Source organism: Mytilus galloprovincialis, chromosome 4, assembly GCF_965363235.1.
Source record: "Mytilus galloprovincialis chromosome 4, xbMytGall1.hap1.1, whole genome shotgun sequence".
In the NCBI taxonomy this organism is placed as follows: domain Eukaryota; kingdom Metazoa; phylum Mollusca; class Bivalvia; order Mytilida; family Mytilidae; genus Mytilus; species Mytilus galloprovincialis.
Genome location: NC_134841.1, coordinates 87902520 through 87920921, shown reverse-complemented (window position 1 = coordinate 87920921; position 18402 = coordinate 87902520). Strand labels below are relative to the sequence as shown.

At 31.8% G+C, this 18402-nt stretch overlaps 1 protein-coding gene across 1 annotated transcript; it reads right to left on the bottom strand.

Moving 5' to 3' along the window:
• Positions 1–2859: 2859 nt before the first annotated feature.
• On the bottom strand, positions 2860–16406 carry LOC143073301 (bridging integrator 3-like). The gene is made up of 10 exons (XM_076248729.1): positions 16272–16406; positions 10399–10450; positions 9929–9969; positions 9085–9146; positions 7915–8051; positions 6668–6708; positions 6277–6337; positions 5401–5481; positions 4453–4587; positions 2860–3574 (listed from the first exon to the last, which is right to left on the bottom strand). Exons 1-10 carry the CDS (start codon positions 16277–16279, stop codon positions 3449–3451), a joined length of 744 nt encoding a protein of 247 aa, XP_076104844.1. The 5' UTR covers positions 16280–16406; the 3' UTR covers positions 2860–3448.
• Between the last annotated feature and the right edge of the window lie 1996 nt (positions 16407–18402).

The following is an 18402-nucleotide window of genomic DNA, read 5'->3' as shown; positions in this document are numbered from 1 at the left end:
TGCCTTTTACTTTTTTGGTAAAAAAAAAAGAAGACAGAGATACCAAGAGGACAATCAAATTCCTTGTCAATTGATAAAAGACAACACAATGGCCAATCAAAAACTCTGTCAATTGAAAACCGACAACACAATGGCCAATCAAAAACTCTCAATTGATAACAGACAACACAATGGCCAATCAAAAACTCTGTCAATTGAAAACAGATGACACAATGGCCAATCAAAAACTCTGTCAATTGAAAACAGACAACACAATGGCCAATCAAAAACTCTGTCAATTGAAAACAGACAACACAAGGGCCAATCAAAACTTCATTGATTGAAAACACAACACAATGGCCAAAGGATAATCACTAAAAGACATCATAACCATAAGATGTGGTATGATTGAGATAGACAACTTCACCAAAGACAAAATGATGTGGAAGTAAGCAACTATAAGACACTGTACCTCCTTCAACTATGAGCAAAACCAATTCATCACAGCAAGCTATAAATGACCCTGATGTTAAAATCAACAAACAATAACTACTGAGTTACAGGTCCCCTGACTTGGAACACCAAATGTAGCATGGTTAAACATTAATGGAAGACAACCTTCTCGTAAACTTTAAACTGGTGTATTGCCACAATCTTAAAAACAGTCAAACACAACAATATAAAGACAAGAGTGGAAACACTAAAATGTCTCACCTACTTTATTGACCATTGATATTATCACATAAACATAGCATGATCAAAGAAAATGAGTTCAAAGTCAGATAAACCAAGCCAGATGTATATGTACACCTTTTAATCATTCCATGTACCAAATATAGATGACCTATTGCTTATAGTATATAAGTATCGGACCTAACCATGAAAACTCATATTGTACAATGAACCAGGAAAATGGTGTCAAGGTCAGTTAAACCCTGCAAGACCTACATGTACACCTCACAATCATACCAAACTCTAAATATAGTGAACCTATTGCACATAGCATCTTAGAAAGAAACTACTTATCCAGGACAAATTAATATTGACAATTCAACCATGAAAATGAGGTAATTCAGATGATATCTGCCAGACAGACATACATCTTACAATCATTCCTGGACTTAATTGCATACACAGAATGTAGTCGAGCAATTGCTTCTAGATCAAGAACAACACCAAAACTTTACATTGAGCAATGAACCACAAAACAAAGTCAAGGTTAAATAGATTCTGCAAGACTGGCATGTTTATTGTTAAATATTTCCATACACCAAATATAGTTGAAGTATTGCATACAGTATCAGAAAAATAGACCAAAACACAAAAACAACTTTATCCACTGAACCATGTAAATGAGGTCAAAGTCAGATGACGCCTGTTAGATGAACAACTTACAATCATTTCATACAACAAATATAGTAAACCTATTGCTTATATTTTCTGAGATGGACTTGACCAAGAAATACTCAACCTTGTTCACTGATGATTGAAATAAGTTTGAGGTCGCATAAAAACTGTCTGACAGACATTACAACCCTACAAATAACAAACATATTAAATATAGTTGAAGGTTACAAAAGCTATTCTTTCAAGTGGTCACTCGAGCCATGAAAGTGCGGTCAAGGACAATGGACATATGACAAATTGAAACTTTGTAACAGGAGGCATCTAAAAGCAAAGTATGAAGCAACCTTCTACCTTCTGAAATAGTAAGCTTTTTAAAAGTAGTCAGTTAGCTCTTTGTCTAGCAGAAGTTGCAAGCTAAATATAAAACTATTGATTGAGCAACACAAAGTGCAACAAAATAGAATGTGAAAACATGTTTGACAGAAGTGTCAAAGTTCCAGTTTAAGACATGAAAAGAATGATACACGAAAGACAACTATTGGGGGTAAGGGGAAAGAGAGATTTTGGAAATGAATGTATGTAAGACAGCTCTCTGTGATACGGGATGTGTTCAATATCATTATTCTGGATATGGATAACTGTCATATAGCATTTTATATAGAAACAAAGTTACTTTCTTAAAAAAAGAAAAGCAATTCATGAACCTAAGACCGCTGACTGCGTGGTCACCAAAAGATTGGTGCTAAATTTTTGTTTGCTTATGAATTGAAATATTTGACTGAATGGAAGAAGATAATAATGAAGTTAAACTACCTTTACTAAAAAGTATTTAAACAATGCTCTTCATTATTTGGAAATACTGAATTATTAACACTTATCCCACATCTTTTTGTACCCCAGATCACCAAGATCAGACGTTTTCAGAGCCTTTTGATGGTCAGAAATTGCATTTGGCTGGCAGGAACAAAATCCTGATTGTGATGCTTTTCGAGATGAAACTGATTATCAATTATTTACAGATCACTCTCAAATGAATTTAAAGATTAGCACAAACCAAGATACTTTTATTTGAAAAAGGCATAGTGGAAATGAGAAATAAACAAGAATGTGTCCATAGTAAATGGATGCCCCATCTGCACTATCATTTTCTATGTTCAGTGGACTGTTAAAATGGAGTAAAATCTCTAACTTGTCATAAAAATTAGAAAGACCATGTCATAGGGAACATGTGTACTAAGTTTCAAGTTGATTGGACTTCAACTTCACCAAAAACTACCTCGACCAAAAACTTTAACTTGAAATGGGACAGACGGACGAACGGACGCACAGACCAGAAAACATAATGCCCATAAATGGGAAATAAAAAATTTAGTTTATCAATGGGGGATGTTGGCTGCTCTGGCAATTTTGTAATTCATAAGGTTTATAGAGCATTCCCTATGAAAGTAGATCCAGAAGAACGCTTCAGACAAAGGACATTGCTTTAAAAATAAAATTCATTTAACACTATTTATATATATTTACAAATCATCATACAAAGATATCAAAATATTTATTTACTTAAAATATTTCAGTCATAATCATTAAACAATCAATATATTGCACAGTAATGGAAGACATAAAATGAAAATCTTATCATACAAACACTCATAAATATAAAAACACACACATAAATTTATTACTTGGACACCGGAAAAGTTATGAACTAAAAAAAAAGGTGGTAACACAAATACATGATATAGTGTATTTCATTAATGCATTTGAAAGGGAAATGTTGCAGAGAATAAATCATATATTTTTTTCTGTTTCTAAAAACTGAAAAAAAATATGTGTCTACAGTTCCAGTTACAATTACCTGTTTGGACCAAATTTTCAACATTATAATCGAAAAAAAATCTACCTTTAGGCCTTATAATTACTGGTTGGTGGTGCAAATTTACTGTTATTTTTTAAATAAACTGAAGAATCAGAAACATGCATGTATACAGTAATTAGTTTTAAAAAGCTTATAAAAAAATCAGCAACAGAAATTATTCTGCACGAAAGAAATCATCATCCAACTTATACATTCCAATCCAGTGAAATTATCTACATGAGAAACAAAAACATTGAATGAGACATATCAGTCCACTGTTATTGACAGTGCTTTTATCTCTGTTAATGTCTGGTGTATGGAAGTATCCTCCTTGCTTCCCATATGTTCCGATAGTTCTGTGTACAATCTGACAGATTCTGCATTCAAGGCAACCTTCAAACAAAAATTAAGTAAAAAATAAATTGTCAAATGTTAAGAAACTCATTAAATCACAGTCTTAGGCAAAGGTTTGGAAATGGTCATATTTCCCAGTCGTCACTTAAAAGGGTAATTATCAGGCAAGGATTTTGATAAGGTCATTATTTGACCCAGATTATTCAGTTCACTGCACACTGTAAAATACAATGACGATGAGGCATGGTGTCAATCTTGCTAAGGTGACTTTATAATTCTTACATTGCAAACATTTAAATCTGTTTTTCATTGATCACTTAGGAATTTGATCTAAGACCAAGAATTACTTAAGAAAGAGACTTTTGCAAAACATTTGCTTGCCTTCAGATAGTCTATTTTATTGGCAATGATAAGGCAATATAGTTAACCTTAAATAGTCTACATCTGAAATAAAGAAAGTTGTAACAAGGTTTTCTGCATGTTATATAATAATAAATCCATCTATTAATCAGTACTGATTGTACAATGTATATAAAAGAAACAAAATAAAATTTGATATGAGCATACAAATTCATTGCCTCATCCCCAAATAATTTTAAAAAAACATAAACATTTTTATTTAATTGTGCTTAAAAAATGCATTAAAAAAAAATATGTGTGATTAAATGGATGATTAGTTGATCATCTGTGTTTAACACCACTTTGATCACTATAGGCTATATCATGGCGGTCAGTTTTTGTTGGTGAAGGAAACCAGATTGCCCAGAGAGAATGAGTGTCCATTGACTGGAAAACTAACAATCTTGGGATGAACTACTTATACCAGTTGGTAACCAAGGCTCCCTATTGGAAACAAAGATCATTTTATAAACCAGAGCTTCACTATGTTGCAGTATGAGTGGTAAAGTAAAACATACCTGAGATTTAATCAAGGATTCAAGAGAAGGCTGTATATATTCCGTTCTCATGTCTATAAACTTGGGTATATCTTCCTTTAAGGCATTATTTTGACTTGTAAAATCTTCTTTAGCTGATATTAATGACTTCTTACTCTGGAATGTAATAGAACATTTAGAATAAATGTTGTGTATGATCTATGAAATCAAAGGTGCCAATGAATAGATGATAATGATGGATGGCTGCTTAACGTCCTTTGGCAAATTAATATGAATAATAAGGACCAGAACATGTAAATAAAATATTAATATTAACACTGCTTTGTATTAGACTGACACGCTGAGTTGGATTTTAAACATGCTAGTTCACAAGGAAACAGTATAAATATATCACCTGACCCCGACACATTATTCTGACTCCTAGCAGACCAGTCTTTTCTCTTACTCCTTAATGCAGCGTGATTAGGAGAGCAGAAAATAACTAATTCAAAGTCTTTTGATGAATAGATGACAACATCATATACATGAACCAATAATGTGATATAATTGTATTTTGATTACTTTTATATATATAAGTATGCCTCATTTCTTATTATAACTTTCTATGAGTTTCATCTACCTACACATAACAGAGCTGACATTTATTTTGTTATCATGTTTAGGCCTTTTCAATTTTGACCCTATCCAAAATATTCTATGTATTATTTTATTTTTGTCAAATCTGTTCAAGGCATACTTGGTGTCTATTCCACAAAACTATTCCTTGTCTACTGAAATTGAAATATCATATGTTCATGATGATAATATATCAGTAAATGTATAATTTCCAGACATCAAAATAATATGTACTCCTGGAAATGATGTGAAAAACAAAACTGACAAATTTAAGGGAAATAGTATTATTTTTCCTTTTTGAATGTACTTTTTTTAATCCTGACTTGATATATGAATATGTCTAAGTACACTTACAGTTTCGAGTTTAACTATATTCTGTCCTGTTCTCTCTCTTTCCTGATATTTCTCTAGTTTGGCTTGACTTTTCATATATTCCTGAAATAAACAGAATAACTACTTTTATCATACCTCAGTTATCATTTTCTATATAAAATAAGTACACAATATTTTCACTATTTTTCAAATTTCAAGCATTTCCAACTATTGGACATCGCTGAAACTATTTGACCGCAAGCATCATTATATGTTGAAGAATTTCAAATGCAGTAACGGGATTGGATAAGGTTGAGAATACCGCTGGATTTACAACGTCACGTTTTACCTATTGTATCTAGGATTCACGTCAGTGCGGGACGTAGCCTAAGAATTTAGAATATTTATGAACGCGAAACAGTATGGTTGTGTTTCTGCTTTTTATATTATGATAGGTGGTTTGGTCCTGAAATTTATTGTCTGTTGTCTCTTTTGGTATAATAAAACACTCACTGACTGTATATTCGTGGAATAGTAAGTTTATTGCCCCGTTGGATACAACTATTGCCCTCGGCTATGCCTCAGGGCAATAGTTGCACCTCAGGGACAATAAACATACTATTCAACTCATACCCAGTCAACAAGTATACAATATTTAACATTCAACATTATATTAAATGTATTAAGATCTCTTTAAATAATAGTTTTAATGGTTTTTTTTTTGCTTCTAAAATTAAAATTAACAATTGATTTTATTGGAGACCACCACTGTGTTGAGTCAATATTTTGCAAAGGGTCCCATCATATTACCTCTTTGAATAAAGATGTATTTATAAATATTTGTAATTTCATATATTTTTTCCCCCAGGAGCAATACCTAAAATAATGTTTTAATCTAGGCTTATATAATGTTTTTACCTGTAAACTTTGTTCCCTTTTCTTTATTGCAGTATCAATACTTGGGTACACTCCATTTAACCTTTAAAAAATGTTTGTTACAAAGTGAAGTTGAAGCATAAATCTAATTACTTTTATAGTAGATAATTCCATAGACATTAATTGTGTAGATTAACGACATTGACTGCCTATACAGGCCTTGTAAATCTGGTACTTGAACATTGGTACACATAATGTTTTCTTTATACTGAGAGGGGGTTAGCCAATTATATTATCAAAAAACATAAATAATTTATCTGACAAGCATCAAAATAAATGTTTTGCAGTGAGAAATATTAGATTTCACATGTATCAACCTACTGTACAATTGAATAAGCAATAAATTTTCTATGAAATGCATAATTTATCATACTTTTTCACTGGCTCAATAACTGTTTTCTGTACTGTTCCATTCTGGAAAGAAATGTGCACAGTCATGAGAAATCAAAAATATTTTGTTATAGCCAAACCAAATTTTATTATTATATTATGTAGTGGATCTAATTTTACCGGTAATAGTCTTCTCATTATGAATTTCACCTGAACACATCTCAACACAATTAATCTAAATCAGCTTCTTAACTACAAACACATAGACTGCAATGTCAGAATCAAGACTATCAATCTAATGCCTGTTTAGGAAGAGTGCAACACTATGTAACTTAAAGAACCCTGCAACAACTAAGTGTGGTCTGTATGTGGCCTGTTGTAAGGAAAAATTCTGCCTCTCTCCAACATAATTTTCCAATGGTAGTCTAACCCCACAAATTCCCACTTGCAGAACCTTGTATTAACTGTTTTAAAATTTGTTCTCATCATGGTAATACATGTATTATATGTCTCTTGTTTATTCAAATGCAAAACCTTTTTCTTCAACATGTATACTTGCAATCGATGATTTTTAACTGGTTCTTTGTCAGGTACTTTTTAAAAGGTAAAAAGGGGTTACACTAATGACTGGACTGAATGACAGGACCGAATGACAGGACCAAATGAAAAATTCAGTTGTACTTGACTCATATTTTTGAAAAGTATTTCAAAAGAAATAAATCAAATTCTGTTCTATTGTTTAAATTCATTTTGTTCCTTTTATCAACTTCAGATTTGAAAAGGTTATTTTTAATAAAAAAAAATTTGGACAAGTTACAATTTCATTCGAACAAGTAAGTTTTGGTATGTACTTGTCCTACTGGACAAGTTGAAAAAAAAGTTATTGTAGAGGCCTGCATACACATTGAAGAATTTAAGTTTATATATCTTGTGTAAGTACATTGGCGGATCCAGTTGGAACACCCCCCCCCCTTTTTTTTGGGCCAATCAATGCATTTGCATTTGCAAATTACTAAGATGTTTTATGCCAAATCCTAGCCTGGATAAGGCCTTAAAATATGAAGTGATCTATACTCTTTCTTTAATTTATCACATCAACATTGAGCCTATTTCTCCACCATTGAAATTGACCAAAATGAAATTATGTAAATTCAGTATTCCTAAAGATCTTAAATACCAATAACTAGTCAAAAGAAATATGATTAAGAATGTTCCTGGTTACATGCAATTATTCAAACTAGATTTTTCGAATGTGCCAATTAGAGGCAGATAATGCATTTGAACACTAACCAACTCTCTTGTAGATTGAGCTTGTTTTTCTACTGTTTTGTTCCATTCTTCTATCTGTTTATAGAACTCTGGTTCAGACTGACAGAGTTGACATGACAGTAGATCTTGAGTTATTTTGTGTTCACTCCCTGCAACAGCTGAAACAGTTTCACAACCATTATGCTATTATAAATAGTATATCATGCAGCAATTCATCATTTCCATACATTATTTCTTTTGGATTTATAGCCTTCATAGCTATACCTATACAATGTATACAAGGAAAGAATCAGTAAGACCATACTATTTGTCAGTGTCAAGTCATTTTCATCAGATTTTTACAGTTTGTTTTAATTTTGTACTGTTACACCATTGTACCACATTCTATACATTTGTATGTGCCTGTGCCATGTTAGAAGTCTGTAATTCAGTTGTCATCTGTTGCGACCTGTTATATCTGTTCTAATGTCTTGCTATGTAACAAATCAGGCCATTTATTTTTTATAAATGTTTCATTTTTTTTCGTTTTGTTACTGTGTATTCATTTATATTCGTGGGTATCAATTTTCGTGGATTGCTGAAAACTTGCATTTTCGTGGATATTTGATGTCATGGTTTTTCCAATCTCTGTATACAAAGCCTATTGCAAATATGTTATTCGTTGAACATTTTAATTCGTGGTTCACCTCTACCCACGAAACCCTGGTTCACCTCTACCCACGAAACCCACGAAAACTGGTATCCAACGAATAATAATGAATCCACAGTATGTAAGGACCTTTTATAGCAGATTATAAGGTATGAGTTTTACTCATGTTTGAAGGCCATATGATGACCTAGAGTTCCTTAAAGCCACATTATTTGGACTCTGTTGGTTAGTGTCTCATTGAAAATAATACCACAGCATCTTATTTTATAATATATGTACAGAATAAACTAATCTTTATATGATTTATGTGGATTCATTTATTTTCGTGGGTACCGATTTTCGTGGATTAAAGAAATCTTGCAATTTTGTGGATCTTTGATTTCGTAGTTTTATCAGAGTTTGTATGCAACCCAATAACAAATTTGTGATTCGTTGAACATTTAAAATCGTGGTTTACCTGTACCAACGAAAACCATGAAAATTGGTATCCAACGAATAATAATGAATCCACAGTAAACATGGTATACCAAAAGAATTATTACCATTGTTTGCTTCAACCCATCGTTTGGCATCTTTTTGTAACTTTTTACTGGTCTCACCATGTCTACAAAAAATAAAAATTTCTATAAATGATTACTTTGGGCCAGTAATAAACTAGAATTGAATGCAGTATAGGAAAATATCACCTGCTTCTACTTGCTGTTAGTCCTGAACATACATTCCGCTAAATATATATTTTTACAGTAATGATAGACATGATAATGTAGATTTCTTTATGAATAATTATCTATAATTTAGGAAATATTCATGCAGAATAAATTCCTGTATTTTCCTTTATCATGCTTATGTTAAATACAAAGTTGGACAAAAGACTAAAAAGATTGTTCAGTCAACACACAGATCTAGACCAATTAATGGACTAACTGACCAAAATACTACATGCCTATTAGATCCTTAATGTTACATTCATATGTACTTGAGATAAACATTCATCCTTTTTCTAAAATAATTTCAGACTTATATTTTAACAACAGTTTAGTTTCAGACTTATATTTTAACAACAGTATAGTTTCAGACTTATGTTTTAACAACAGTATAGTTTCAGACTTATATTTTAACAACAGTATAAATTGAGACTTATATTTTAACAACAGTATAGTTTCAGACTTATATTTTAACAACAGTATAGTTTCAGACTTATATTTTAACAACAGTATAGTTTCAGACTTACATTTTAACAACAGTATAGTTTCAGAATTTATATTTTAACAACAGTATAAATTCAGACTTATATTTTAACAAAAATAACTAGAATAACACATCATGCTTATTTCATTTTTTCTATATGATATAATTGCATTGAGACCAAATACTTTTCAGACTTACTGATCTAGCTTTTTTATTTCTTTAACAAGTTCTCTTTCTTCCTATAATAAAGATAAAATAAAATAGATGAAAATAACAATAGAAATGTTTCTCAAATTTTAAATTATAAAATAAAAAATTGAGCTAGAGGTAAGAGGAGTAGCTGGAGCAAACCTGTGGCAAAAAAGTTAACTTTAGACTACAAATAAATGCCTTTATTTATACTTATTAATAATAAACCTTTCAGCTATAAGTATTCTGTAAACAGGGAGTTGATGAGTGATGAGCGAAAACTTATCACACAGTGTAGCATGTTTACACGAATTTCAAGAATATCTGATTTGAAGTTCATGAGTAAAATGTTAAGAAAATTCCATAAATAATTAAAATGGTCATTATGTCATTATGTGAAAGAATATATAAGTATTATGTAAACATGGTAAAGTAAATAAGAACTTTACTTTGAAATTTTAAAACGAAAATCAACTTACAGTTCTAGATATCACACTCTTTTTTGGAGCTGTATGTCGGTTGAATGGATTCCTAAAAAGTAGTCATAATATTGAATTTATTAACTTGATGAAATTCTATTTGATCTAGTTATTTGATGATATTTTGTTGAATTTAATTCAAAAACAAAATTCTGTAAATTATTTTCCATTAGTTCTAGTTTTCTCCAACATGGATCTTTGATTGGACACAAAAAAGGAAACAAATATATGAAATTACTAGTTTTCCTAAATTTACTGTACTGTAAAGTAATGTCTATTTTAGCTTCATAGATACAATGTACACGAGAATTAAAGTTATCATGCAAATAAATCGAGATACTTGGATGTTATTTCAAGCCTTTTATCTTTGAAGTGTTTCATAATGATGAGAAACTATAATCTTTAAGATGTTTTCCACAACAATATTTTGCACAATATAAACCATTTTTATCTCATAAAAAATCTTATCTCAAAAAGGAAATATTATTTTTTTTAAATTCCTCAAGGTTTTTAATTTTTGGTACAAAATTTATGTAACATACATTCTTATGAGTACATACATGTACAATGTATGCATAAGCAAATGTGGTATGAGTGCCAATGAGACAACTCTCCATCCAAGTCACAATTTGTTAAAAACCAATGTAAGTTAGGCCAAAATAAAAAATATGTTTGTTAAACTTTGTTTCTCCTCCCCCACCCAGGTCATAAAATTATATTCCACAAAAAAATAAAATTATTTTTATTCCAAATAATTTTTTTCCAATTTGAAGAGCTTGAAAGCAAAAATTGAACACAAACAAATGATAAGTGGCCTCGACTGGACTGCAAGTTAAACCATTCATGTGACCATGCTATGACATCCAGTTAAAAAAAAGAACCTGCCTTCCTGCAATGTCCTGGTCTGGTTTACAAAGGAAAGACCTTGGGGAGGGGAAACAGACATTCTTTTAAACATTGTTTAAATGTAGCCTCAATATTGTGTGATTTGTTGTGAGAGACTGAACAAATAGAAATTGTTAATGTGTTCTATTGAACAGTAAAAAATATATAGTGCCTGTTTTCCAGTATGTATTGGCTTTAGATGCATGTGTATAAACATGATAAAGACATAGAAGGTGAGTTGTTAGAATTTTTTGGATTTTAGATTTGCAAGTATAAGAATGGTATCGGGTTTGTTCGCCCTAATAACATGTTTGCCCTGGGTACGTTCGCCCTGAGTTCGTTCGCCCATAGAGTCTGTTCGCCCTTCTAGAAAATATTAATATTCAGGGCATTGAAGTTGAATAAACTTATTCAGATATTTCTATGGTATATATGTAACACTCCCAAATGTGTCCTTCCCCCCAAACGTGTCCGATTCCCCCAAACGTGTCTATTCTCCCCAAACGTGTCCGTAATATTCAATAATCCCCAAACGTGTCCAATTTCAGAACCCCCAAACGTGTCCAATAATTGTTTTTTCCCCAAAACGTGTCCACTATTACACGCCAGAACGTCTCACGTCTTTTAGCGTTAATACATGTATGTCCTAAATGAAATCGATAACGTTTACGGCAATTCTATTAAGAGGGAAGCAATTGATGAGGTAGCCATTTATTAGCATTAGTTTGTTCAATGCCGGTTGTTAATGATTATCATAATGGCAAATTTAATCTGTATCATATAAATTAAATTTTGACTGAAATTGCTTATTGTCCAGTTGCAAGTATTTCATGCTCATTAATAGCGAACATACAAAAAATTAAAGGTAGTTGAATTAATTGTTTACTGTGTAAATTATTTGTTTATTATAAACTCCGGTGATGTCTTTTATATCAATCCGACGGCGATCGTTCAGCATTATTTACTTCCAATTATTCAACATTTCTGATATTTTAAAAGCTCATCAAATCATAAACTGTTATTCAGTTATTTTTAATAAATTTTAGGTTTCGAGCATCACTTTAGACACGATTAATCATAACGTCCAGTGCCAAATATTTCATGCATTATTTGAATGACATCATGTTAAAAATTTAGATAGGTTCTATACAACTGTATTATCATACCGGGAGACAGTCTACATTTGTCAACACTGGTATCACGCAGTACTTTGATAGTGAACAAATGTATTCTGCGGAATTGTTTAGTAAAACTCCCTGGACGATATGACCAGCTACACATATTACAATAAAGAAGATATTGTTGATTACATAAACAATCCTGCTATGAACAAAGGGACTGCTGTTTTAGTAGCGGTTTCTAGCAAAGAGGAGTAGTAATACAAATAGATAAGTGTCCTAGACGAGGCACATTTTATAAGATGATATAACAGACTTCTGTTTTCAAATAAACAGACACTAAATGAGAATGGCACAATAAAAATGTATTTTTACTAATTGCAAATTTAATTTGTACTGTATCTATTAACTTTAGACTGTTGATTGCGTATTTCGAGTTGCAAGTATTTCATGCATATTTAGAGAGAACATACAAGTTTTAATGTTTTAATGTTTTTACAGTTGTAGTGTATAAATTAACTTTAAACTGTTGATTGCGTATTGTCCAGTTGCAAGTATGTCATGCATATTTAGAGAGAACATACAAGTTTTAATGATTTTACATTTCTAGTGTATAAATTAACTTAAGACTGTTGGTTGCGTATTGTCCAATTGTTTCATGCATATTTAGAGAGAAAATAAATGTTCTAATGGGCAGAGAAAGGGACATTTTGACCAGGTATATGTAGAGTTAATATAAACATGTTTGCTTATAATTTACATACGACATAGACGAAATGACGCCCCCACTTTTACCCAGCTTGTACTGCCGGTTTAAAAAAGACCTTACGACTTTATCTTTATTTTTAATGAAATGGTAAAATTATTATCATTTTAAAATGAAATAGCAATAGCCAAATAACGCTTGATATGGACACGTTTGGGAGATTGGACACGTTTAGGGGTTAGTTGAAAAATGGACACGTTTGGGCGCCCATATATGTTTTGCAGTTCAGTGACGTCGATGTGGACACGTTTGGGGGAATCGGACACGTTTGGGGGGAAGGACACGTTTATGAGTGTTACATATATTCTTGAAATTTATGGAAACATGGAAATATTTAAAGGTTTATGGCTTGTTTAGGATCATTAATTATATACATAATTGTTAAATGACCATAATAATTCGGATCACTGATTATTGTGATACTTGTCTTTTGATGGATTAATATAATAAAACAAGCGTTTTGTTTTGATAAAATATTCAGCTTGAAATTAATAAAAACAATAAGTTCATTTATTATTATACTCTGAGACTAGCCTCAGTTATACTGCATGCATTCGTGATTGACTTATTACAATTATTTTGTTAACCAATATCAATAAAGATAAATACATTGTATTCCAGTATTATACTCTGCAAATCAAAGGGAAAATGATAAATTGATTGCGGCAATATAAATATTCTGTCAATTTTTCATCAAACTTTAACATATTTTGTTCAAATACTTAAAATTATGCCACTAGACAACAATTAGAAAAAAAATTAAAATCAGGGCGAATGGATTTTGGGCGGACATGTACAGGTATCAGGGATACAGGTACTAGGGCGAACGTGAATCAGGGTGAAGGGACCTGGATTCTATAAAAATGGTGTCTGATGGTATTTCGACTAAATGAAGTGAGATCTTATACATTATTACAATGGGTAATAGTGGTAACAAAATTAAACTGAGTGTGTTCAGCATGTCAGAGTTACTCATATCAATGGTTACTATTAAAGACATACTGAGTTAAGCTCCATTTTACCTTGTATTTGTATATTGATTCTGCTGTATCAGGGTCCCAAACTGAGCATACGTTTAGTACTTGCATGGTTTACATTACTATTGATATGATGGTTTGATGTTTAGTTGTAGGAGGCTAAGAGTCTCGTTACTTTTAGATGTTATATCATTGATGATTAGATTAGTCCTGTTTTAGATGTACTTAAAGTGTAATACAAAATTGCAAGGTTGAAGGTAACACTATCAATTATATAAGCAGATGATAGATTATAATTTGTGATTGGAAAGGTTGGAATTCTGTTTTATTGGTTGTTTTTCTGTTTGAAAGTCACATGTACAAATGTAGGACTGTGGCAGGGTTTCCGCTGAAGGTCGCCATTTTCGCAATTTGCGAAAAAATAATAATTGTGGCGATTATAATTAGTCATTGGCGAAAGAATTTGGCGACAGAAATATATATAACGATTTATTTTCCTCCATCTTGTTTATTTACTTTTTTTTCGAGTCAGGATAAAAGCCATCAACTAGCCCTGTTCCCATTTTGCTACTGCATCAAGATCAGTCTGAAGTCTGTTTCAGTCACTTTGGGATCTATTAATTAGCCTACATTTGTATATCAGTAATATATATATATATATATAACACAGCTGCCTGCAAAGTGACAAAACAGTAAAGGGAATGTGGACGATCATTTGTGACAAATTATGTAGATGGTCTAAGACCAAAAATAAGACTTGGTATAAGATACATTGTAGTCCAAATAATAATGACGTCTTGTTAGGCTATTTTAAAAAAAAATTCTGGACCACCTTTCAAAATAGCCTTGCAAGATATCATTATAGACCACTTTCGAGTTTGTCCTTCACCAAAAAAAATTGTCAATTATGCGCGCCTTCATGACATCATTTACCAGATAGAGGGGATCGGCTTAGTCCTATAACATATAACTTTGCATTCTTATTCAATTTTTAACATTTTTATACTGATATTTTCATTTTTAATTTTTATTGAATGCGGGTGGCACATTGATAGTTAAAAAAAAATCAGAACAGTAAATAGAAATAGTAAATAATGCCCCCCGAGGTCATATGTTATAGGACTAGGGATCGCCTGTATCCCTGCACTATTATAATGGTCATCAAGCGTCTTAGTGATTTTCATTGTGCAGGATAAACTAGAAATAATTTTTGTTCAGTAAGTACTTAAATCATTGGCGGATCCATGGGGGGCCCGGGCCATCCTTTCGTGGGAAAAATTTGGTTGCTTATATAGGGAATAACTGAAGCATGACTGGAGCATGCCCCCCCCCCTTAGGTCAGTCAGCGGCCCCCCCCCCTTAGGAAAAGTTCTGGATCCGCCACTGTTAATCACCATTTACTCAACGACAACATTGGAACGGAATTGACAATGCCCCTTAACCCCAGAATGATATCCACTAAAACCAAAGTTTTTGACGCAAATGCATCGAACTCGAAAGTTGTCTTTTATAAATTATTTGGACTAGGCACAAGACAGTTCCTGCAGGCTGCCTGGGCCCTCTGGTGTGGCTTGGACAGTGTATGATAATCCATTAGACATAATATGGGGACGGAGTCCCCAATAACAGTAGAAAATTCAATAAAAAAAAAAATACGGGAAAATTTCCCGAATTTTTCTTTGTACTAATGAACTCAAAAACGTTCAATTTTTTTTGGTCGTGTTTTGAAATCCCAGACCTGCGCAGAAATGTACAATGTACTTCCTTTTTCCGGTCTCGTTTGTATGAAACTTTGAGTAAAATATATATTTATCAGTCTAGAATAAAATAGGAAGGAACGCGCAATACCAATTTCATTTTTAATAATTCCTTTATATGAAAAAACGTTACCTGATGATAGCGTTTCTTTGTTTACATTGCATATGACGTCATAATTTAAATAACGTCACAACTAAATCCCTAACAACAGAACCAAAATCGGAAACGTTACAGTATTTCCGTTTCTTTTTTTTTAAACAAATATTTAAGTTACAAAAAAATAATTCACACAGACTTCGTCCCCATTTACAGGTAATGCCTGCCTCATATTACATGTATTATTTTATATTTGGATAATAACAAACTTACCAGCTCATTGTTTTCTCATTATATATCTTAAATCACAGTTTACAACTTTATTTCTAACAGTATGTAAAAATTTCAAAATAACAACACTCATCAACAGATTGGGAGTTATCATGCAGGGGACGTGTTACATGTGTTTATGAAAGAAGGAAGTTAATCGGAGTTTCTCTGGTTTTTATCATAGAATTGAATGCTACATAAACGACTGAACATAATCCGAATGACCAAACTTACGATGAGAAGGATGTTTCCTTTGCCTGGTGCAAAGTAAACGCTCATATGATCTCTAAAGAGTAAAGTAAAAAACAAAGCAGGTGATAGTTATACTTGAATTACGGGGTGTAATTGATTTCTAGTGTCTAACAAGATTTTGTGAGGTAGCGAAATCAACTTTAAAGCGGTCGTATTCACTTTTGATGTTTCCAAAATAAGCAGATCATATTTTGACTTATTTGAATGATTATTTTAGTTTGCTTTTAGTAATTGATGTTTTTCTTTTTGTTAAGATAAAGTATTAGTATATTATACAAATCCTTGTTAAGATAATTAAAACAATAATTCTATCTGGCGTATCCGTGTCTAAAATGTATTTCGGCATTTCTGTTTGAAATATGACTTATTTATTAATTGGAGAACAATTGGGAACAATTGTCAAATAGTTTACGTTCATTTTTTTTTTTTGCAATAACAGGTCGGAATAAGAATTTGCCATCCAAAAGTTTGCTATAATTTAAAGTGTATTTATGGCAATCTGAGAACGTTTAGGCTTCAAAAGTGAACATTATAATAATAAATAATACGTGACTACAAAGTAAAATCATTTCTTGAAACACTGCCAAAAAAATAATTCTGATCAGTATAGTGTTATAGTAATAAAATGCGTTGAAATAAGCAGTGGTATATAGCAAAGATCGAATTCCCTCACAAATTGTTACCACACACTATAACTGTAGACTAGAGATATATATCATAAGTAAATGTCAAATAGGATTTACAAATAAAAATTATCCACTGCTGTCACCCTGATATATTATTAGTAGCTTTATTTGTCTCTCAGTTCCGTTTTGTTTTTGCTGAAACTGATATGTCTAGCACAAATTGCGTCGTCGACTCATTGTGGTACCTGCATGGTTATTGTGCTATGGTGAATTCTATATTCTTCAATGTCTTTCGTGTTTGCTAATGTGCTTTGTCTATATACTTTTTTTTTCTATGTTGGCTTATTTGTTTGTTTTTTATAGTGATTAAGATTATGACACAATGTTGACTGCTGTACCCATAGTTTTATCTATCATGTTTGTCCGTTTGTTTTGTTTTGTTTCTTCTTCTTCCTCTTCCTTTAGAGTACACACAGGCCTCCCATGGGAGTATTATTGTACTGTATCGTTGTCAATATAATGGAATTGTATTCGACTGTCATACCGAAGTGAGAGGTTTATCTAGCTATAAAACAATGTTTAATACTCCATCAAACGAATGGATAACGTACATATATCATATTCCTTACTTTGTTCAGGCATTTTTTTTTGGTAGAAAATGGAGTTTGATGTGTTTAAGCTATTGATTTTGCTATTTGATTTAAGTGACTTTCCGTTTTGAATTTTCATCTGAACGGTTCGGTTTTGCCAAAGGTTTACTTTTTATATAGAGAGATATCAGTGACCGCTGTGGATAGTAAACTTGGAATTGATAGTAAATGGCAAATACAAGTTATTTGTAATATATTTATGTTCATATTATACAGAAAAGCGCGAAAAATTAAATTAATAGAAAACAAAACAAAAAATAACGGATTTTAGGGGAAAAAAGGGGGGACTTAAAAATGTCCTGCACCTAAGTGCCCGCTATGTAAAAACCCAGAGGTCGGAAAGTAAGTACTGCATAATGTAAATATTGTAAAGTTTCTCGGCGTAACTGTTTATATATAGTCATTAAATGATACCCCCTTAAAACCAGTAAATGGGTACATATCGAGAAACGATGCATTTTCGACTGATTTTTATCATTCAGACCGATTTAACCTGAAAACGAGGTCATTTACCACTCTTTTTAAAAATGACATTTGGCTTGATTATGTACGAAAATTATATTTGTGCCAAATTTATGAAAAAAAAACCAATGAACTTCTTTTAAT

Excerpts from the sequence above, each read along its gene's own strand:
- LOC143073301 (XM_076248729.1), bottom strand. Across the intron at positions 6,709-7,914 it reads CTCAATCTACAAGAGAGTTG|AATGGAACAGTACAGAAAAC; the intron begins GTTAGTGTTCAA and ends ATTTCTTTCCAG. Across the intron at positions 4,588-5,400 it reads ATATAGTTAAACTCGAAACT|AGTAAGAAGTCATTAATATC; the intron begins GTAAGTGTACTT and ends ATTACATTCCAG.